Source organism: Diabrotica undecimpunctata, chromosome 2, assembly GCF_040954645.1.
Source record: "Diabrotica undecimpunctata isolate CICGRU chromosome 2, icDiaUnde3, whole genome shotgun sequence".
Taxonomy (NCBI): Eukaryota; Metazoa; Arthropoda; class Insecta; order Coleoptera; family Chrysomelidae; genus Diabrotica; species Diabrotica undecimpunctata.
Genome location: NC_092804.1, coordinates 115,147,447 through 115,171,043, shown reverse-complemented (window position 1 = coordinate 115,171,043; position 23,597 = coordinate 115,147,447). Strand labels below are relative to the sequence as shown.

At 33.5% G+C, this 23,597-nt stretch overlaps 1 protein-coding gene across 4 annotated transcripts in view; it reads right to left on the bottom strand.

The window, feature by feature from the left end:
* The window catches only part of LOC140434795 (serine protease inhibitor 88Ea-like), a 111,864-nt gene that overhangs the window by 6,318 nt on the left and 81,949 nt on the right, over positions 1-23,597 (bottom strand). For 2 of the 4 annotated variants that reach the window (XM_072523310.1, XM_072523311.1), the window contains exon 5: positions 1,375-1,850. The exons of 1 other annotated variant lie outside the window; for it this stretch is intronic. In XM_072523310.1, coding sequence (XP_072379411.1) covers positions 1,551-1,850 — 300 coding nt within the window. In that variant the 3' untranslated portion in view covers positions 1,375-1,550. Of the gene's footprint in view, positions 1-1,374; positions 1,851-20,983; positions 21,352-23,597 lie in introns of those variants that run through there. One more of the 4 variants, XM_072523312.1, reaches the window with a different exon arrangement.

The following is a 23,597-nucleotide window of genomic DNA, read 5'->3' as shown; positions in this document are numbered from 1 at the left end:
TAGAATCTAAAATGGTAAAATGTTAAACCCAACAAAACGTAAAAAGTAAACTTGATATTGAAGGCTAGTGCTCTGTATCTTGTGAAAATAAAAACTGAAGGTTTCTGGGCTTTTGTCCAAACTCATCTATTACTTTTTTAATAAAATTATTTCGATTGTTTTCTATTTTATTTCTATGAACGCTCATCAAACATAGTCCATCTAATTTTTGTTCACTTATAGTGGACCTAATCCAGATTTTAACCCTTCGAAGAGTTGAAAATGATCTTTCAATCGTGCATGTAGTGGGAGGAAGGCACAGAGAAATTTCTATAGCTTGGGCTATAGCTGGGTAAAATAAGCAATGGTCTAGTAGCTCTATCATTGAAATATCTTCTACATCTAAATTGGTTTGATTTTTCCAATAATAGAGCCACAATGATGCCTGTTCTTTTAGATTAGTAATTTTGTATAAATTATTTATGATTTCTATTATTTTGGCGAGGTCTTCTTCAGTTAATTTTATTATGTTTTTGGGATGCAAGTTATACAATAACATACCAGGATCATTGTCTTCTGAAAATCTGAAACCAAGAGAACTAATTAAAGAATCTAGGTACGGAATAAATAATGACACTCTAAAAAAGTCTTCAGCGGAATTAACCGCATGGTTTGACCGTTGTGTTTGCTTTCTAGGAGCGATTCGTGGTTTTTTAAGGGTAATACTTAGAGATTCGGCATCATTTGTACTCTTTTCAAAAATTGTTTTAAAAGTTGTTTCCGCTTCTTGTCTGTGCTTTGTTATCATATCAAGAAATAACTGTATATGATTTTTAACTGCCAGCATATCTATTGATTTAGTTTGTAAAATGTTTACTATGGGTTCTAAGAAAGAAGAATATTTGGAAATCAAATTTAGGGAAATTATAAAAGTGGAATCAGATGTGGCACATGAAAGCTGCTGTGCTCTTGATCTTGTTGAGCAATTAAATTTGTTATCTGCTATTATTGTTTCTAAAACATTTTTGATTTCAATAAAATTTACTAGGCCACTGTACCAAATATTTAAGTTAAACAAGTAAAAACGTGTAGCATTCATTAAGCGGATATTTTTTTGTGAGAGTAAATTTTGCATTTGACATGGGACGAAATAAAGTTTAAAATTGTTGGTACAGGTACATTTTCTACCAATTAAGGCTTGATACCTACGACATCTCAAAATCCCTCTTTGATACCTACTGATTTTTAAAATAATATTACTAATGATAGGGAGGGGGGGCAACTGTCCCCTCTTGCCCCTCCTATGGGCGCCCATGATCGTAGGTTAAAAAAGAAATTTGTGTGAAATTTTCGAAAACTTCCATTTTGAGTGTTTTATTTAGATATACAAAGAAATTAATTATCACATTTATTTTATATTGCTTATTTCCTGAACTAATATAATTCCTATTCCATAGGTATGTCATTTTAATTTCCATGGAATTTAAACGGCGATTATAAAATTCAAAAAAATTAATGTTCTTATTTTTTAAATATGCATATTATTTTCAGTACTGTATAGTGGTTGACGTTTACTCATAAATTTCTTTAGGAGGAGATCTGAATAGTCCTACGAACATTATTATTTTACTACTCTTGTTGTAAATAATATATAAAAAGGGATGGTTGCAGGAAAAGTTGACAATCTCATTTTCTTCCGAAAATATTCTAAAGCCAAATAGGGCTGTGGCAGCAGCAGCTTGGGTACCATTTTCATGGACATCAATTCTAGCTTTATGTATTCCTTCACCTAAATACACATTTTCGGGAGATAAGGACGAGAAATCTGCTTTCTTAGTAAATAGATCTCCCAAGCCCAATAAATCCAAAATCTAGAAAATAAAATAATTTTGTACACTAAGTTGTCTTAATAGTTTTGACACGAGCGTTATCTTTTAAGTTTTACAAAAACTAGGAGAGACAAAAAAATTATTGTTCTAAAAATATCTTTGAATATTTACATTTATACACTTTTGCACACATTTAAACTGTTGATATCTTAAAAATATTGCTTTGCCAGCAGTATAGGTTTGCTTAGGCCGACAATTCACTATCTGGTACACCTGACAGGTACGCCTGTCGGGTATGAGGAGCACACACACTCTTTATGTATACCTGTCAAGTTTTTTAGGTCACCATGGATTCTCCAGAAAATTATCTGCTCTTTCTTTCCTTATTTTTTGTAATTTTTGCGAAACGTAAAAACAGACGGAAGAAACGCAAACAATAATGTAAGTAAGTAATGGTTGCAGAGAATAAATAATAAATTTACCCATATAAATCTCCTTAATGAATTAAGATATATGAAATATCTGATTATAATAATTTTCTGCTCATGACCGAATTAGTGTACAAAGAGTAGCTATCACTTGTATCTCCCTTAATTAAGAAGAAAGATACAGAAATGAGAACAGCTATATCCCCATACGAAAAACTGACGTTATTTGGTTTGCATCGTTTCTTATATTTTTTAATATGTACCTAAACCGATTATTTTATTTGGTAAAAAAAAAGTAAAGGAACATAACAGTAAAACAAATTAAAATTACGAAGATTTATGTGTATTTTTGAACGTCCTTCGTAATGTTATACGTATACGAGAAGAATTTGCTCCGGCAACGCTGCAAATTCGAACCAAGTAAATCTTAACAATAAAAAAAGAATAACAATTGACAGTTTTACTTAACCGATTTTATTGTGATTTTGTCATCTAAAAAAATTAGTTTCTTGTAAATTAGCTGAAAGGGGTAAAAAAATGGCATGAAATATGGTGGTTCCCAGGATGGTATTTTCTAATTCATTTGAGCATATTTCGCATCCGAAATTTAAAGAAATTCGCTCGAAATCCAATTTTTTGTATTTTAGAATACTGTGTGTACGAATTTTTTCGTATACAGCGACTTGAATGGGTTTAAACCATTCGAATTTCGATGCTAGTATACGATCAAAGTAATTGTCATTTCAGTTGCCTCTCGGCTCTTGTACGTCAGATAAGATTTTAGCTGATAGTTTTTAATCGTTGTTGTATACAATAATTTTACATTTAACTTTGTTTCAATGGCTGGTTTATATAATTTTTTTAAAGAAAGAAATATAGTTTAATGCCCTTGCAGAAGCCGAAATATTTGCGCAACAGAGAGGCAGAGTTTACTATCCCTTTCTTATACCTCTGAAGCAGTGTGATCCAACCTTTTAGACGTATTAAATTTGAAATTATTATTAAGGGCCAGAGAACTCGACTTTTTCAAAAAAAGTTTATTTTAAAAAATAATATACAAACGAAATATTATTTACAAGTATTTTATTATGGTTTACAATTTACATGTTTTGTTTAAAATTTAACATAAAATAAAAAATCATTGGGATATTTGAGGCAAGGGTTTATCCTCTACTAACTTTTGCACATCTATATCTATGCTAGTCGTAGTGAGTCTAATACACGCTTCCAGAGAATCGTTTTCCATGCGATGACGTGTTTTAGATTTAATATGCTTCAAAGTTGAAAATGTAGTTTCACATATATACGTACTACCAAACATTGAATATAGTTTCAACGCAAACTTACGAAGTTTAGGAAAACGATCCTTGGAGATTAACTTCCAAAAGATATTAATGTCTTCATTTTTCTTTGCTTGAAAAAACGAATCGGACTGTAGTTCGCACAGCTCTAATTGGTATTCTGCTTATTGGTTCTGTATGTATTCTATTTATTGGTTCTGAATGTTGACTCACATTGGATTGTTAAAAAGCTCAAAATCGGGTTTAAGTGCATCTCGTTCCGAAAACCTTTCATCGAATCCTCTTTTTACTTCTGTAAGAACTTTTGCAAACCTCGAGAAATCTACTATGGTTTCTTCTTGATTTATTTCGAAACATGCAGGAAAATGTGTGAAGTCGTTTATTTTCATACAGTTCTCGAAAAGATCAAGTTTTTTGCGAAATGTCTGAATTTGACCAACCAACTGTGATACTGTCTTATTTTTCCCCTGAAGTTATAGGTTTAATGTATTCAAAGGAGAGGTAATGTCTGTCAGAAATGCCAGTTCACGAAGAAATGTTCTGTTCATAAGCTTTATTATAAATACGTCCGTGTTAATAACAATTTCCGTTTCAAAAAACAGTAAGATTTTTTTTCTTAATGAAAAAAAATTTCCAAGGTAGTTACCTGCACTCAACCAGCGTATCTCTAAATGTAGGGGGACTTCCTTATATTCAGTATTTAATTCCCCCAAGAAAGATATGAATTTTCAGTGTCGCTGAGCTCTATTTCATCCTCTTAAGCTGTTTACTATCTGCACTACAGTTTTCATAGTATCGTTGATTTTAATTATCTTTTTGCAGAGAGCCTCTTGATGGATAATGCAATGAAGCACAATACAGTTAACACCATTTTCCCGCAAAAGTCCAGCCAATCCCGTTATGCGTCCCGTCATTGCTTTTGCTCCGTCGGTGCAAACGCAAGAGCACTTTTGAAAACCGTCTATATTTTTCACAGCGTCACTAACTGCTTTAAATATATTTAAACCTTTGGTCCCGTCTTCCATGTGGTGCAGTTTTAGAAGTTCCTCAGTTACACAAAAATCTTCACTGATGCATCTAACAAAAATTAATAGCTCATTTTTGTCAGTAATATCAACAGATTCGTCCAGGGCTAAGGAGTAATAAAAACAATCACGAACTGTGTCGACCATTTTTTTAAATACATGAGTATTCAGCTCATCAACTCTTCTAGATACCGTTTGATGGGAAACTGAAACACATTCAAAATTTTTGGCCATATTTTCATCTCCAAAGGATCACGCCATTTTAACGGCACACCGCTTGATCATTTCTCCATCTCTAAATGCTTTTTTACTTTTGAGAAGCTCTAAACATACTTCATATGATGCTGCTAAGCTTGATGATTGAACAGCTGTCGGTTTTGTAAATAGAGATTTTTGTTTATTCAATTTAGCTTTAAGTTCTTTTACAAGAGTATTTGATGGAAAGTCCTCTTGGAGGACTTTCCAATCAGGAAATGTCTATACCTTAGACAATTTGAAGCTATTGCGACAGTCAATCATTGGACAGAACAAGAACAAGCTGTTTCCTTGACTGCTGTTTTACGAGGTGATGCTGCGGCTATCCTAAGATCAATTCCTAAGGGTCAAGAAAAATGTTACCAGACCTTGTTCACTCGACTAGACAAACGTTACGGAGATACCCATCTAGAACAAGTCTACAAAGTACAAATAAGAAGTAGAATCCAACGAGCAAGTGAGAGTTTGCAAGTATTTGAAGCAGATATTGCTCGTATAGCGCTGTTGGCCTATCCAGAGGCACCAGACAACATTTTGGAAGAAATTGCTGTAGATGCCTTTGTCAATGGGTTAAGAGACAGTGAACTACAGAAAGCTTTACGACTAGCAAGACCGAAAGTTTTAGTTGAAGCGCTCGCTATTGCCTTGGAACATGAAACAGGTAGTCAAGCTTCACGGAGCTATCGAGTACGAACCTCTGAAGAGAGCGACGTACAAAACGATAAACGTCTAGAGGAAATCGTACGGAAAGTAGTTCGTAACATGATGTCGAAGAGACGTGAACCCAGATGTTGGAATGGTAACGACGTCACATTCGTCGTAAATTGCATGACAATAATACAACAGTCAGAAAGCTAGAACACATCGAACACTGGGCTGGAAAAAGTCATTCAAATGCTGAGGCTAAGTCAAGATGACCATACAGTGTAAATCGTAATCATTGTCTTGAATTAGAAGAACGACTTTGCCCCGTGAGACGAACCACCGTCATTAATGATCAATGGCAGCCTCAACAGCTACAAGACGCTCAAGCAGATGATCCATGTATAAAAAGAGTATTGGATTGGAAGCGTCGAAGTGAAAGACCTTCATAGCAAGACATTAGTGCATGTAGTCCAGAAGTTAAGTGTTACTGGAGCCAATGGAATTGCCTAGTGCTGAAAGATGATCTTCTATATAGAACCTTTGAGAATGATGATGGTACAGAAACTAAGCTTCAGTTAATTGTACCTAAAAGTAAAGTGTCAGAAGTATTGCGTCAGTTTCATGACGGTGCATGAGGTGGACACTTTGGCATTACGAAAACTCTGCAAAAGGTTCGAGAACGGTTCTATTGGGTGAACTGTAAAGATGATGTAAGAAGATGGTACCGGAAATGTGAACTGTGTGCAACCAGTAATGGTTCAGTTGGTAAAAAGAGGGCACCCATGAAACAGTACAATGTTGGTAGTCCTATGAAAGAGGAGCAATCGACATTGCAGGTCCACTTCCAGAGACAAATGATGGAAATAAATATATCCTGGTAGCTATGGATTATTTTACGAAATGGACTGAGGCCTACGCGATACCAAATCAAGAAGCTGCTACCGTTGCAGAGTACTTGTTAAAGAATTCTTCAGCCGATTTGGTGTTCCTTTAGAGATCCACTCCGACCAAGGGCGAAACTTCGAGTCAACACTTTTCCAAAACGTTTGTAAATGGATTGGTGTTTACACAATGAAACAGAACGACATAAATGCATCCTCAATCAGATGAAATGGTTGACAAGATGAACCGAACGATGGGTAAACACCTGTCCAAAGTTGTATCAGAACATCAAAGAGATTGGGACCAGCACATTCATTTATTCCTAATGGCCTACCGCTCGGCCGTGATTGAAATTACAGGCCAGACTCCAACCTGCCTGATGTTAGGTCGGAAGTTCGTTTGCCCTGCGACCTAGAGCTTGGCTGCAGACCTTCCGAAGAACATGTTGCAAGCGAAGATTATGTCGACCGCCTGAAGTTAAGAATGAATAACATTCATGAACTTGCCCGACAACACATCCAGTTAGCCAGTGACAGAATGAAAGATCAATACGATTCTCGATGCAAGAATGAAAGCTATGAAGTAGGTGATCTTGTTTGGCTTTATAATCCACAACGTCGTCGTGGCTTGTCTCCTAAACTGCAAAGAGAATGGGAGGGTCCGTATGAAATTAAAAAGAGAATAAATGACGTAATATACCGAATTAAGAAGTTGCCGAAAGGTAAACCAAAAGTAGTTCACATAAATCGTCTTGCACCATATGCTGGCTCAAATGAAACAGAAGAAGCGTGAACCCTTCAACATGAGATCAAAGATGACCGGCGACCAAGCTTTAATGAATTTATGTCATATTACGCAGACAAAAAGAGTGCTAGATTCGGCGTGACGACAGAAGTTCAGCAGGATCTTTTTAGTGTTTTGCATAACGTCTCTCTAGCCCACTGTGTTGCCCAAGATCTTGAGATGACTAAAGGAATCTCATCTGTATTTTATAAAAAGTTCGGTCGTTTAGACGAGTTAAAAAATCAACAGCCTAAAGTTGGAAGAGTACTGAGATTAGAAGATGGCCCTCGATCTTTGCTGTATATGGTGACCAGGAAGTCGTATACAGATAGGGCAAGCTACGAGAATATATGGCGTGCTCTAACTAATTTAAAGAAAATCGTGTGCAATTATGACATCAAGAATTTGGCCTTAACCAAGATAGGCCATGCACTAGATAATCTGGATTGGAAGATTGTCAGAAGCATGCTTGAAGTGATCTTCCGAGAAACCGGCGTAAGAACTACTGTGTGTTGCATTAATCCGAAGAGATCGTGCCCTCCAAAGACAGTTGACTGTTATTTCTTTCTGAGGGGTTCATACAGAGCTGGAGAGTCCTGTAGATTCCGCCATCCTGGGCCTACATATAGAGTTACTGATCATGACGCTCAGATTTAAGAGGGGAGCAGTGTTACGAACATGTTTTTGGCATGGCCTATATAACGGTTGCAACTCTAAAAAGGCATTAAGAACATTCGCGATGTATCGAGTGCGAGGTAGAATAACACGTCACGTAGACGAATTAAAGGTGGGACTACGCCACATAGTAACGAACATAGTAACTTTAGTATATATATATATATATATATATATATATATATATATATATATATATATATATATATATATATATATATATATATATATATATATATATATATATATATATATATATATATATATATATATATATATATATATATATATGTAACGATGTTATGAGTTTAGTTTAGTTGTTAAGATACTATCGAACTATAAACTTATAAATAAATACATTTATATAAATTCGAACCGCTCGTTTTATTTAATCTCGCTACAATACCTTGCGCCACTGTTTACACACTTTCGTAGCTCCTGGAAGAGCATTTAAATTTTCGCTCACGTGGATCCACAATGCTTGGGCTCCAAGTAAAATCATTTATAAATTTTCCCGATGTTAACATTTGATGGATCTCAATAAATTCGATCAGCTCTTTTTTTTGTTTGGCCGACACTGAGCCACCATACTTAATGCCCTTTTCAACTGCTTTCAGCTAATTTACAAGAAATGAATTGTTTTAGATGACAAAATCACCATTAACTAGGTTAAGTAAAACTGTCAATTATTTTTCTTTTTTTATTTAAGTTTTGGTTGGTTCGAATATGCAGTGTTGCCGGTGCAAATTCTTCTCGTATACGTATAACATTTCGAAGGACGTTCAAAAATACACATTCAGATTAGAATACGAAATTTTTCATTTGAGTTAACTCGTATACGAAAAAATTTGATTTGAATTCGAAAATACGACCCTACATGTTAGGTACACCTGATGAAACCGCCAAACGCACATTAAGTCTATTCGCTCGTCAGGCATAACTGATCGAATTTTCATCAGTTGTCAGGTCTCCTTCAGATGACCTGAGACGCTACTTATTCCCGTACATACTATCAGGTACACATGGCAGGTTTAACTGTTCAGGCGTACCAGGATAGTGAGTGGCCGGCCTTATTAAATGAACTAATTGTTTTTCGTTTTTATTAACTTGTCTGTTTTCTCTGAAATGTATTTCTTGTGAAGATGCTTGATTGTATGGGTGCCCCGTTAAGGCATCTACTTTCTACCTTTTCTGGGAGTGTTTTTGGTTTGTGCTGCAGACTCTTGTATATGATGTGGGATTTTTACCACTCGTAGTCGGATTGTTTGTTGTCCCATTGGGGAAGAAATAAGAGTAGAAAAGATAGGATATAGCGTTGATGAAACGTTTTTTTTTTCAGTTTTTGTTTATGATTTTGATGTTTTTTTTTTGCCTGAAACGTATTAAGAGTAGCTATGGCTGTTACATCCTTATAATCAAGTATAATTGTTCAATTGAATCGAAAAGCCGCAGAAAACCGATACGTCCTTGTCGATGTGTAAAGCTCGAAGTTAGAGATAAATAGAAGGCGAATGTTTGCTATGCATTTAATGAGAGTACGTATGTTCATTCTGTATATGTTTGTTTGGTCCGACTCAATTTATCCTATAAAGAATTGAGGAGACCGCCTCATTTTCTTCCAGGGTGGTTTTGAGGTCAGGTCCTCAGTTCGATGTTCTATTGAACAGTATAGGTTCTTGATCTGAATGCTGAAATAAAGTTTGTTACTCCATGGTCTGATTTAAATTATGGCTTCCTCTTGTTAAGTGTGATAGCTGCTAATCTTTGGGTGCCTGAAGAGCATAAGTTGTGTTTTTTTGGAGTATGTGTTACTCTCCAACTTCAGAGTTTGAGCGTAGCTTCCGAGAGCATCTGTGTCTTATCATGTTGTTACGAAAGCAGTCCCATCTGTGTTAAGTAGTAAACCATTAGCAGTATCATCATCATCAACAGCTAATCCATCCATCGTTGGATGTAAGCCTTCCTTAGGTGTGTCCATTCATTTCTGTTTGTTGTTCTTTGCATCCATTCGTGACCAGCCATTCGCTTAATGTCATCAGTCGATCTGGTTTGAGGTTTTCCTCTACTTCTCTTGTTTACTCTTGGATCCTATTCAATAATTCGCTTCGTACATCGGTTGTCTTCCATTCTTTCTATGTGTCCTGTCCAGTTCCATTTTAATATGGCAATCTTTTAAATTACATCTGTAACTTTTGTTCGTCTTCTTATTTTTTCATTGGACTTGATATCGGTGAGCTTAATAAGTAGACAGGAAAACGGTCAAAGCCATAGTAGGTCTGTTAATAGGGAACTGTAAGCTAAATAGACAGTTGAAGCTGATGGGATTGGCAGATGATGATCTATGCAGATTCTGTCACCTTGAGGAAGATACAGCAGAGCACATTTTGTGTCAGTGCAGGTGCTTTTACATTAGGACAAGAAAAACCACTGGTAAAGAGCTACATAAAAGGTTCAGTCTCGAAGCTATTAGACCTTGGAATAGGTCAAAAGCCACCTCATTGAATCTATGTATCTACTTCAGCAATTCCATTCACCTCATTGAATCTATGTATCTACTTCAGCAGTGGGAGTGAATGGAGGTGAAAGAGATTTTTCACCTAGATTTTAATCCTTCTTTCTGAGAGATTTAAGTAAGTTTAACATAACATTAGCAAATGGCCATCGTTCAGTAGTTCAGCGTAGCCGACTTGGTCAAATGCTTTCTAAGCATCGAGAAAGATGGCTAAAGCGAGTTTTTTGTCTTTAAGTTTCTTGTTTTAGATATTAAGTGAAATGTGCCACAATTTAATCAACCCAGCTGTGAAGAAGTAACCTCTGCGAAAGGTACTAGAAAATTTTACTGGTCTCTCCTTGAGGATTCCTTTAAAGAATTTCAGAATGTGAAGTAGATATATTGATCCGTACGAGTCAAGGTCGGTCTGTTTAGAAAACAATATATTATTGGCTACCTAAGCGTTGACTTAAGAGCGATGCTCGGTAGTTTATGGGGATGTTGTGGTAATACATAAAGTACTATGGAATTCTTGTACATCGTGGGGATTTTAGAGGTGCTTGAAAGCTTGTGTTTTATGAATATCTGAGTTGAAAATATGATTATATACCATTCACCAAGTGAGAGGAGTAAGCTGTTTTTGGTTATGTTTAATCTTTAAACTTACTTTAGAATAGTTGACTTTTATTGCGTAAATCTAAAGTTAGTCGAGATACAGTTATATTCTGTTTTTGATCAGAGGGCCGCAAGAATTTTTTAAATGACGGGTAGTCTTTTCTTTTGTTAGATTTTAGTTATATGTTGTGGACGAGTTGGTCTGGAATAATTAATTTCGATTTTGGGGGCTGATAAATTTGTCAGATTCGGACTTATCCGAAGATATATTTTGGATTATAGTTTATATAGGGGTAGATGAGGATATTCGTAGATTAGCGTGGGATAGGTCTGGTTTTGTTGTCGCCTGTACATATGATGCGTATGGTTTATGGGTGACTATTTATGTGGTGGTAGTTTTTGTCTTGTCAGAGACACCTCTTGACGGTTAGTAACATTTGGAAGTTATCTTGTCTGATATTGAATTGCCCCGTCACTTGGCTCCGATAGTTCATCTTCTATTCATTCAAACAACGGTTTGTAACGGATCGTATTGTGAAAATCTTAGCAAAACATCTAAGATCTAAGAAAAGAAACAAATCCGAGATCGGCCAAATATTAAGAATTGTTGTACAGTCTAAGAATTTACAGCATTCCCTACAGTTGTTGTTCAATGAAGATTGACTGAACACAAGAGGAAGCTCGTCTCACCAGGAAGAAGTAATTTCCTACTACGGCCCATAAACTCGTGTAATTATCTATTATTATTATTTTGGTTTCAACGGGAAAATTGCTGTTAAAAATTGATAAGATAATAAAATAAAATAAGATAAGTGTTACGTGACATCAATTTGAGGTTTTTGTTCTTCATATTGTTGAAGCGTATTATCGTGAAGGATAATAATACGTCATACGATTGTTGTCTTCCTTTTTTGTAGTATTACAAGTGACAGCCACATAAGATGCACCTTCAAAATATTCATCATTAAGGAAAAAAATTCTCATAACTTTTAAAGGTGCCTTGTTTGATCTCGAATATTTCAATTTTATTCAGAAAACTGCTCTGCTTAACGTCTTTGTAGTCAACAGTCTAATTGAGTACTTTATAAAATACAGCGCAGATTTGCGATTAAAAAATGTCATTCTAGTGACATATTAGATGTTAATACTGATTAGATTGCTGGACTAAAACATTTTTAAATAGTAAATTATTTGTAAAAACTTAAAAGATAGCGCTAGAATTGTAAGCACTACGTTAATAAAACTATAGTTATAGACGTAACTGTTATATATTTTATAAATTTTAATTTACAATAATATGGTACTTACTTTTATTCATCATATTCACGTCGTGTATGTATCGTTTTTATTTTAATTCTTTACCTAATCCTATTATATTATATCCTCAATTACCGTTTTTAGGCAGCTGATGTATGTCAAAGAAGAATTAGTTTTTGTAGCTACTAAATGACTAAGAAGAATCAGTCACTGAATTTAGTCTAAGGATACTTTACATACATTTTTTTCTATTCTTTTAATCGAGGGGTTCTCTTAATGTTTAGATGTCTTAGATACCTACCTCACAACAAATAAAGATGCGATGCTTAAAAAATAAAGTCCAATGTGAAATCATTCATCACTATATTAAATTGACAAAATACGAGTAGGTTGTACTATTGCTACATTGGCATCTGAGATAAAATCGCACTAACTACTGATCATATGAAAATTAATATCAGACTTTCAATAAATTTATATTACAATAAATCAATATTTTCAAAGGCAGTCAAATAGGTGGATTTTGTACCTGGCAAAGGCTCACGATGGAAAACTATAATACAACTAGTTGAAATATCAGTTTATCATATCATTAACTTTAAAAATAATTTAGACCTTTTCCAAAACCAAAACTCACTAGCATGTTCTTGGGGTTGTAATCTATTTCTGCTAGTTTTTGCAGAAACTGTGAGTTATTTATGTTCTCTTTTAAATAAGTCACAAAATTTTCTGCAAAAACAGACAGAAGCAGATAACAAACCAATCATGCTAGTTAGTTTTAACATCACTAGCCTATTCACTAATGTTTCTCTTGAAAAAAAGATAATGAGAATCAAACTAGAGAAGGACAAATAAACTAAAATAAATTAGCTATTAACATTATGCATTGACAACATTTATTTTAATAGGCAACGGTTTTTATAAACAAGATTTTGGATTAGCCACGGTCTCTTCATTATCTCCATTATTAGTAGATGTATTCATGGAAAAATGCAAGAAAAACATTTTGTACAAACGTAACCAAAAACCCACAATATGGTGGACGAGTAGAGATATGTAGATGATGTGTTCTCCATTTGGCCCCATAGATCAGAAGAACTGAACAAATTTTTGATAAACATTAACTCTAAAGAAGAATCAATAAAATTCACAATGGAAAAAAATAACAGCTCACCACCATTTCTGGATATGTTAATCACAAGATATGTAACTAAAGTCTATAGAAAACAAAACCACACCAACAGATTAAAATTATCACTAAAACCATAACATCAATTTCAAAAAGGGAAGCATCAAAGCAGCGTGAGCCCAAAACACCAGCTTTAATAAAAATTCATTTTAGGAAGGAAAAAACGTAACAAAGATTTTAACAGAAAATGATACTATTAATTATAAAGAAGGAATTCTATAAGATTTAAGAAAGGAAACAACAAAATACAAAAAGCTATCTAAAAATGCTCACAACAAGGAATTTGAAGATAACAAAAATAGCATTATGTAAAATGCTTAGCAGAAAAATGAAAAAGGATAGGATATAAATACATCACAACAAAATTTAAAAAAACCAACACACTGAGATCTATTCTTTTCAAAATCAAACCCAACTATACACAGAAGAGATCACAGAACTGCATTTATAAAATACCTTCTGAATGCAAAAAAAATTATCTGGGAGAAACTTCAAGACCATTAAGTGTTGGGATAAATGAACATGAATTATAATTTAAAAACAAACATTTTGACACATCTCAGATAAGCAAACAAAGTGCACTGGAAAGATGTATCAATAGTCATGAAAGAAACGGACAACAAAAGACGAAAATTACGGCAGAAATAAGAATATACCAACATTAACAAGTTAATAGCGCGTCAGAGACACATCATCCGTAATTATCTACATAAGCACATAAAGATCAGAATTTGATATCAATCCGATGGTACAACAACATACCACAATTTTATTCAAAACATGTTAAGATCATAAATAATTTTTAAATAAAAACGATTTCCGGTTTGCAAATCTAAACGTCAAAACAAATATAAACTGTAATTCTCATTACAATTAATTGCGGTTTAATTTCATATAAAATAATATCTAATTTAAACATGCCACAGGAAGTTTCACAATCTCTTCAGATAAAAGATATCAATAGAAAAACTTAGGTTAAACCTTCATCCTGAATTACCTGGATAAGGGTTGAAAAACAAAGAAAAAAGTTAAAATTTGTGTTTTCTAAAGCTCGTTAGATCAGATTTAATTGGTGCTAAAAAGCAGTTAATCTAACGAATATACTCAACTTAATTGGCACATTCTCCCTAACATGAGATGTAGGATGTAATAAATGTTTGTACGTGTAGAAATGTATGTAAAACATCACTCTTAGACTAAATTTATTATTTCGGTCCACTCAAGATATGCCATTTGTTATCATTGGATGCTTTTAAACTGATTTTAATGAAAAGCATAATGTTTGTTATAATATTAATAACCATAATACGATTAATCTAAAATAGTAGATGATCACTGAAAGAACACATTTATCAATATTGATTATTCGTGCGAAGGTTTAGATATGATACCTATAGCAAGATTGATTCGACTTATTTTAGAATGCGAGAAAAAGAAATAAAATAGCATAGAAAAATTAAATATTTAGTCATAATTTAAATGAAGAATAAAGATAATTAGCACCCATCAACAGAAAAATTCAGTCACTTCCTAGTAAGTACCTTTTGCACAAAAAGTAAATAAAAATTTACTATCTATTTGATCTTACGACCAAATTTTGGTATATGAATTGCAGCATTATTTATTTATTAGTAGGTGCATATATTATTAATGTTTGTCTGTCTCGTACAATTTTTTTTGCCGCAGTATTACAGTTTATGGTTATTATTTCAACCGTTTGTAGGACACTTGCAAGTATGATGCAGTATTCGAAATGCCGTTTGCTATTTAAGTAAAAATTTAAAAAATGTTAAATACCGATTGTAGTGACTTTATTTATTTAATAAAGTTTAATATAAATGAGTTTCCAAACATTATATCTATAGTAATAACGAGACTAAAAACCATTTTTTGTTCCATTCTCATGGAGAAACGTTTAGTTTAGCCAAATAATGAGATATATTTTCATTTCATGAGAATGAGATCATCAAAAAAAGGAAAGAATTCCTTACAACCTTTTGTGTTGATCGTAAAATCAACACAAAAGGTACACATAATGTAAATATATTACGCCAGGTTGCTGCGCCGATCTCCCTCGCGTCTTTGTCCACACCATCTCTCCATCTCAGTCTTAGTCTATCTCTACTCCCATTTCCTAGTGGTGCTACTAATAGGGTTCATCTGGGAGGTTAATTGTTATTTTCCCTTGATACATGTTCAGCCCATCTAAGCCTACCTATTTTCATGTAACATATTACATTTTCTACATCGGTATCATTAACTATTTCTTTATATTACTCGTACAATTCGAAATTATATCACGTTCTCCAAATACCATTTTTTTACAGGTTACGCCAATTATTCTGCGTAGTATCTTTCTTTCGAAGACGAGCAGACGATTTGCGTCTGGTCGTCTGGAGACGGTCCATATTTCCGACCCATATTTCAGCACTGGTAGGATGAGTGTTCTATATATTTTTAGTTTGATAACTAAATAAATACCCGTGGATAAACTGAGACCATGAGATAGGAGCTTTAACGGTGTCATTAACTGAAGATTTGTTGATTAAATATTGTAAGCATACTCACACATACACACAAGTAGATACATACGTACAAACACGAAACTCACTTTTTTCTTCTTCTAAGTGACCTCTCCTCAATGAAGCTTAGCTATTACAATTGCAAACTCTTCTTTGTCTTGAGGTGTTCTTATAAGCTGTTCAAAATTTAGCCCTGTCCACTGTCGGATGTTTCTTAGCCACAGTAGGTATTTTCCTTCCTAGTAGTCTGTTTCCCATGATCTTTCCATTCACTATTAGTTGAGCATATTGGTACTTATCATTTCTCAGTATGTGGCTTAGGTTCACATACTTAAATTTACATACATATGCTAAGATTTTTTTCTGCGACTGCTGCGCTTTCCAATCTTGAGGCGTAACACCATCATGACCAGGTGATGCATGAGAGTGTGAAAAAAGTGTTGCTAAATGTTTAGAAGAGCCTGAAAACTCTGCGGCATTATAACCTCGACACTGTATGAGCACTCTGCCGTACCTAACAGTATTTTAACACAAGTAAATAAAATGGACACGGATGCAAAAAAAGCGATGCTATGAGCAGGTTCAATATTATCTATCAGAACTATGTACCACAGCGGCAAATAAATGCTCAATCGGGTATTGACAAGGAGCTTATACAGGATTGGAAAAAAGTATGGAACCAAATAAATATTTTTGAAACAAAAAAGACGCCATTCATAAAAATTTCCATGAAATTACAATGACACATAACGCATCTAACGCCATATTTTTTGTTGCTACTCTACTTCCGGTGTCACCGAAAATACTCTCAACTTATTTAATTTAAATGGGACATCCTGTTCATTTTTGCAGATTTTAAAAGAATTTTTTATTACTAATTTATACATACTAAGTTTAGTAAAAGAATTATTAAAACGAAAAATTAATTACTTAACAGTTAAATAATAGGTCAGCCTATTATTAAATTCGTAATTCTTTCCAAGATTTCTCCACGTATTAGTTCACTTTCATAAATAATTCTTTGTTTCAAATCCTACAAACGTGTTGATCGCCTAATGTAAACAGTGATTGTAGATAACCCCAAAGAAAAAAAATTAACAGATTAAAGTCAGGAGAACGAGCCACTATGAATCCTCTACGTGCAATCCATCGATTTGGAAAATTCCCATTTAATTTCTCACCTCTCACCCGTCGATAATAGTGGGAAAGCGCTTCTACTTGAAACCAAAAAAATTGTGGTAATTGGCCATTCTGTGGAAGTGCAGGAATAAAATCAAATTTCAAATGGGTATATAAGCCTATTTTCGACAATTGTCATTAAAACATTAAACTTTTTTGGATGTTGTTCTAACACGAACACCGCAACCTTGACTCACTTGAATGAATCCTTTTTATTCTACAACTTATTACTGTGAATGGGTCTTAGACAAGGCTAAAAGCTCGGGTTTGTTCGGAAAAACATTCCTATTAGATTTTTTGCCTAATCACTTTCATGAGATATCCCAAAATAAGGTTCAAGAGGTCTAAAAGTTGTTCAAATTTTTTTTAACAAATTGTGACAATCAATTTTTTCGGTCCGAACAATTTTTTTTTAAATTTTTTTGACCATTCTGGACAAAAAAGGTTCCTTCCGTTCAAAATTCTTTTGCAAACTTGATCGTTTTTGAGCTATAAATAATTTGAAACTGAAAAAAAAACGCAAAATTACGATTTTCAAGACTCAAAACACGCAACCTAATTTTTGAATTCACCAAAGACATAAATTTAAGTTCAAACCTTGTTCTAATATTTCCCGATAAGTATTTACTGATTTTGAAATATTGGTTTTTTATCGTTTATAAAGCTTATGACAGAACGGGCACTCGGGCTGCGGCGTATATAAGAGAGAGAAACAAAATCTATTGCACAAATTTTTGCTGGTTTAAATTCTCATTGTACAAACGCGCACTTTTTGAGCACTTTGACCTAACTGAAATTCTAAATGCATTTTTATTTATATGTTCTGAACACCATCAGAAGCGCTCTGATCAACATCAGAGATGATCTAAACACCATCAGAGACGCTCTGAACTACATAAGAGACGAATTGACATGACATGTGACACGGACAGTCCGTGTCATGTGTCACGTCAAGTCGTCTCTGATATAGTCCATGTCACGTGTCATGTCAATTCGTCTCTGATGTAGTTCAGAGCACCTCTGATGGTGTTCAAATCGTCTCTGATGTTGTTTAGAGCGCTTCTGATGGTGTTCAGAACATATTAAGAAAAATGCATTTAGAATTTTAGTTAGGTCAAAGTGAGCTAAGTGAGGTCTTTTCTACTCTTTTGCGAGCATTTTGAACATTTTGAGGTGATTTTTTAAAATTATTATTCTCAATGGTCTTAGTAAATAAATTTACCTATTCTTTTACAGTAAAGTAATTTATTTCTCGTTCTAACAAATTTTTTCTAAAAAACTTGATATATATATATATATATATATGCATTAGTAATAACAAGTTCTTTTAAAATCTGTAAAAACATACAGAGATCCCATTTAAATGGAATAAGTTGAGAATATGTTCGGTGAAACAGGATGTGTAGTGGTAACAAAAAATGTGGCGTCAGTTGCGTTATGTGTCCTTTAAGCAATAAATGGGTTCTTTTTTGTTTCAAAGATATTTAGTTAGTTCCATACTTCATCCTAACCTTGTTTATAGGAAAGAACAGCAAGAGACTTTCCCCAAAGAAACCTTTTTACAGATATGGGCGTATCTGGCAATTGACATTCTATAAGCTGTTATATAATCAAAAATCCCAACCCTATTTATAGGAAAGAAGAGCAAGACACTTTCTCCAAAGATACCTTTCTACAGATATGGGCGTGGCTAGCAATTGATATTCTATAAGCTGTTATAATATCAAAAATCGAACAAATTTCTTTTTAGATACATATTTGGGGACTGGATAAAATGGCAAGCTTATTGCCCTCCAACTATCTCATATCATTGCTTCCAAAGGCATCTAATATTAGAAACTCAAAACACTTGTTTGTAATATTAATGAGTTTGTAATAATAAAATTACGGTAGCGGGTAGCATTCCTCTACGATCTCAGCAGAGAACAGGTTGCTACAGGGAGTGACGTCTCTGCCATACGCTAGCTACTGACTATCTCCTATATCCAAGTTTTTAGAAGAGGCCAGATCCTAAACGTATCTTTTCTACATTTTTCAATCCTTACAATATCCAGCTACTAACGGGCATTGGTCAGCATGGTAGTGAAATGGATAATCTACCCCGTAAATGACATGACACAAAAAATAAAAAACGGCTCTTAGTTCTGGGCGGCCGTTCATTTCAATTAGATTCAATTCAATCAGATTAGACAGAGGACAGAGGGTGCAACATCACTGGGACAGACACGGCTGCCAAGGACAACGAAAATTGCATATTGCCACCTATAACGTGACAACGCTTGCAACTCACGAGAAATTCATCGAATTGTAGAAAGAACTTAACTGCATAAAATGGGACGTACGGTGACTTTCTGAAATACGAAGAAAAAGAGAAAACCAATTAATTTTAAAATCAGGATATCTGTTGTATTTCATTAGATAAAAACATAAGGTAGTTGGCGGCGTAGACTTTCTTGTGCACCTCTATTAAAATTAACCAAGTATATGCACCCACGTCGAGCCATAGCGATGAAGAAATCCAAAACTTTTACAAAGAAAAGAGCATTACATAGAGCTGGAAAAAGATAAAACCTGCCAGCTAATGTTCATGGGCGGTTTTTACGCTAAACGTGCATTTTAAAGAAGATAACGCAGAAGTGGTATGAGCTCATTTAAATACGGCGAGCAAAACGATAAAGGAGGTATGCTACTAAATTTTTTGTTGCATCATCGGCTCTATGTCATGAACTAAAAAGTTTTTAGTTCATGACATAAAGCCATATAGTTATTTTTTTAAAAGAACTAAAAACGAAAGTGGACGTGGGCTAGTCCAGATGGCATAACGAAAGTTACAGTGCTTAATAAGTTCTCTTTTGGGAGTGACCACCGGTTGCTTAGAGTAAAAATATTGATCAACATTAGAAAAGAGAGGAGAGCAATGATAATAAAGAGGCACTCTAATAAATGAAAAGCTACTTAAGATCATATAAACAAAAGAAGAGAATTAAAAGACAAATACACAGATAATTTTGTAACAATTAGACAGTTAAACAAAGATATCTTAAACTCAATTCGAAAAGATGCCAAAAATTATACTGAACATTGATAAAAATAAAAGTTTGAAGGTTTTGCGCCGAAAATTAGTGAAGCATCGAAAAATATTTGCAAAAATTTTTAGATTAAAAGAAAGAAACTAAAACAAACCGGGAAGATATTTTAAAAATTACTCAAGCTTTTTACTCAGAATTGTATAAACGAGAAGAACCTCCAGATCCGAATCAAAGTCAGATACCAAAAGTCCAAAATGTAGACTGAGTGGACATCCCAGATATCACAACAAGAAATAAAAAGAGCTCTCTCTTTTGAGAGGCCGAGATAATAAGACAGCTAAAATACAAAGAAGGATAGGTCTCATATGGGCTACCTTTGGTAGATTGAACAACATATTTAAGTCTACTATTCCAGTTTGTTTAAAAAGAAAGGTTTTTAATCAATGTATTTTACCCGTCCTTACATAAATATGGTGCAGAAAAACTAACTCTGACAAAAGAAACAATAAATAATATAAGAGTTACAGAACACGCTATGGAAAGATTAATGTTAGGTATTACCATCGTTAAGTACCAAATCTAGAAATAAGAAGAATAATAGGAGTCACGGATGCAGTTAAAAAATAGTCATGGCTAAATGGGATTGGACCGGACATGTTGTCAGATTGATGGATGATAGATGGACCAGAGATATTCTGGAATGGCGACCAAGACAAGAGGCATATTGAACAGAGGTCGACCACCAACTAGATGGATGGATGATAAAGCGCATAACCTAAAATTGGATAAAAGAAGCTCAAGATAGAAATACGTGGAACATTTTACGGGAGGCCTAAGTTCAACAGTGGACAAATACATAATAATTGATGAATAATAAAATTGTTGTAATAATCTACGTGTACTAAGAATATCCTTTATTAATTTTATATACAATTACAAAATACACTAATATATGTACATATTTGACCGAAAAATCAATCTATTTGATTGCTGCCCTATATATTCCTACAAAAAATACCGTGTTAGCGTTGTGATTGTAAATAAAATATATAAACGGTCTGTTGCATTGGAACTTAACGATCTCCTCCTTCTCTCCCAACATTCTAAATGAAAAAAGCGCGGTAGCTGCTGCAGCTTCAGCCCCGTTCTCATTAATTTCTATTCTCGCCTTATGTACACCTTCGCCAAGAGATACTTTTTTTCGGGATAGTGCACTGAAGTCAGCGTTTGTTTTGAATAGGCTGCCCACACCCAAAGAGTTTAAAATCTAGCAGAGAAAATAAGTGTGTTAGTAAGGTTAAACGTGTAAAAGCTAAAAGCAAATTGCTAGCAAGAAAAAGTGTATGTTATTAAAATACAGTCCAAATATTTTAAATTACATTAAACTTAAAATTCATAAACATAAAACATAAATTCATAAAAATGTACGTTGCAATTATTGCAGTTTTAAATAAAAGTCAAATTATTATCAACATATAACAAACTGTTCTAGTCATAAGTTCTATTTTTTTAATTTAGCATAAAAAAATAAGAATCCATAATACTATCCGTAAAAGGAAATACATAATTGACGTAGTCGTTTTTATTTTAATTATTTTTTGTGGGTTTTGCACGACTGTTTTATTTGTATTTTTAAGCGACAAATAATTTGATCTTTTTTATAAGTCTGCTTTATTAATTATAGTACCATTCCATTTATTTCAATTAAATTATTATTAAATATATTACTTGATGTGTGAATGTTTAACTGACATTACTTTGGACTTAAAAGGTACTGAAATAGCATACACTGAAGATGTTTTAAAAATTGTAATAATTAATGGGAAAATACTTTTTCTGGTATTTGTTGAATATATTATTTTATTTATTTAACCAAACGGTTGAAAAATAATTCAAATTCCAGTTATTTTGTTAAATATTTTTTTCAGGTAATTTTAAAACCATCGAATCTATTATATGAAATGTTTATCTTGCGAGAGATCAATTGTGTAGCGCCATTTGGTAAAATGATTTTAAATGCGATTATATAGCAAGTAATACCTCGTTTAAAAGTTCGTTTTAAACGATACTTACGTAATTATTATCTCGATAACTAAACTGATCTATTATCATACATTCGACTCGTTATAGAATAGAGATATAACATCTGATGCCTTTTTAAACTTTAAATCATTAGTTACACTCCCTTTTACGCAATATAATGATAACTAAGTATAAATATTTAGGTCAGCACCAAGTTCGCCAACCGAAACTATTGTTTCCTGGACACACCTGCGGTTGATGCGTACTGTAAAATACCGAACGATGCACACAAGCTAGATCCTAGTCCTAGATCCATCAATTCATCCACTAATCAATTCTTTTTAATTACTCGGACCGATATTTGAAAGGGATTTTATGAATAATATAATGTTTTAATATGTATATGCTATAATATAATTTATCTGCTATATACATACTTAGGACCGACTCATAACGAATGTATCACTAAAAAAGTATTTTCCCATTTCCTTCACCATTTTCTTCCCCTAACTAAATAACGTTTAAATTTATATTTTTCTGACGATATATACACGATTAAACTTAAATAAGAAACTTTTTACAAGAAAATATATATGAATATTGAGATAAAATATTGTAAAATTTGCAATATTCAAATAAAAATAAAATCAACGGGATATTAACAAAATATTTTTCTAGTTTTCCTCATCCAATCCATTGTTATAAAAAAGTCCAAATAAATAATATTTTTTACAATTTGCCTTTATTCCCATAAAATTATTTGAAAAATGAGATACCACAAACAAACAGTTTTAGAACAATATTAATTTTACTAAGTTTGAAGCAGGAATTTACAGCTTCTTAGATTACAAGTAATTTAACAATTATGTACAGTGTAGTTAAAAGCTGTGCATTTGTTATGAGCTGTGCAATATCTTTGAACGTTTTTGTATCTTGAAGTGTATATTCTACTTACCAATAAACCAGAATTATAATTAAACCTAACGCTAAATTTAATACTATTATAAGAATTAATAATAAACTTAACCGGCTTCCGGGTTGAACCGCGTCGATTATTACTGAGCCTAGCTTTCGACATCCTCTCTGATGTCTTCTTCAGGGCTTTCGAGTTATTAGTCTACCGAGCCCCCAGACTCATTGAGTAATCAATGCAATTACTGAGTAATGCATTGATTAGTGAACAGTGTAGTAGTGTCTGGGGACTCGGGACTCCAAAAACCTCGGAAGCCCTAAAGAAGACATCAGGGAGGATGTCGAAAGCTCGGCGCAGTTATAATCGACGTGGTCAACCTGAAAGTCTGTTGAGTTTAATAATAATTCTTGTAAAATAGTATTATTCTTAGCTTTAGGTTATATATATATATATATATATATATATATATATATATATATATATATATATATATATATATATATATATATATATATACTCTCCGTTAGTTCTTTGCACTTGTATGATTCACAAACCCTAAAACCATACAATTAAACCAC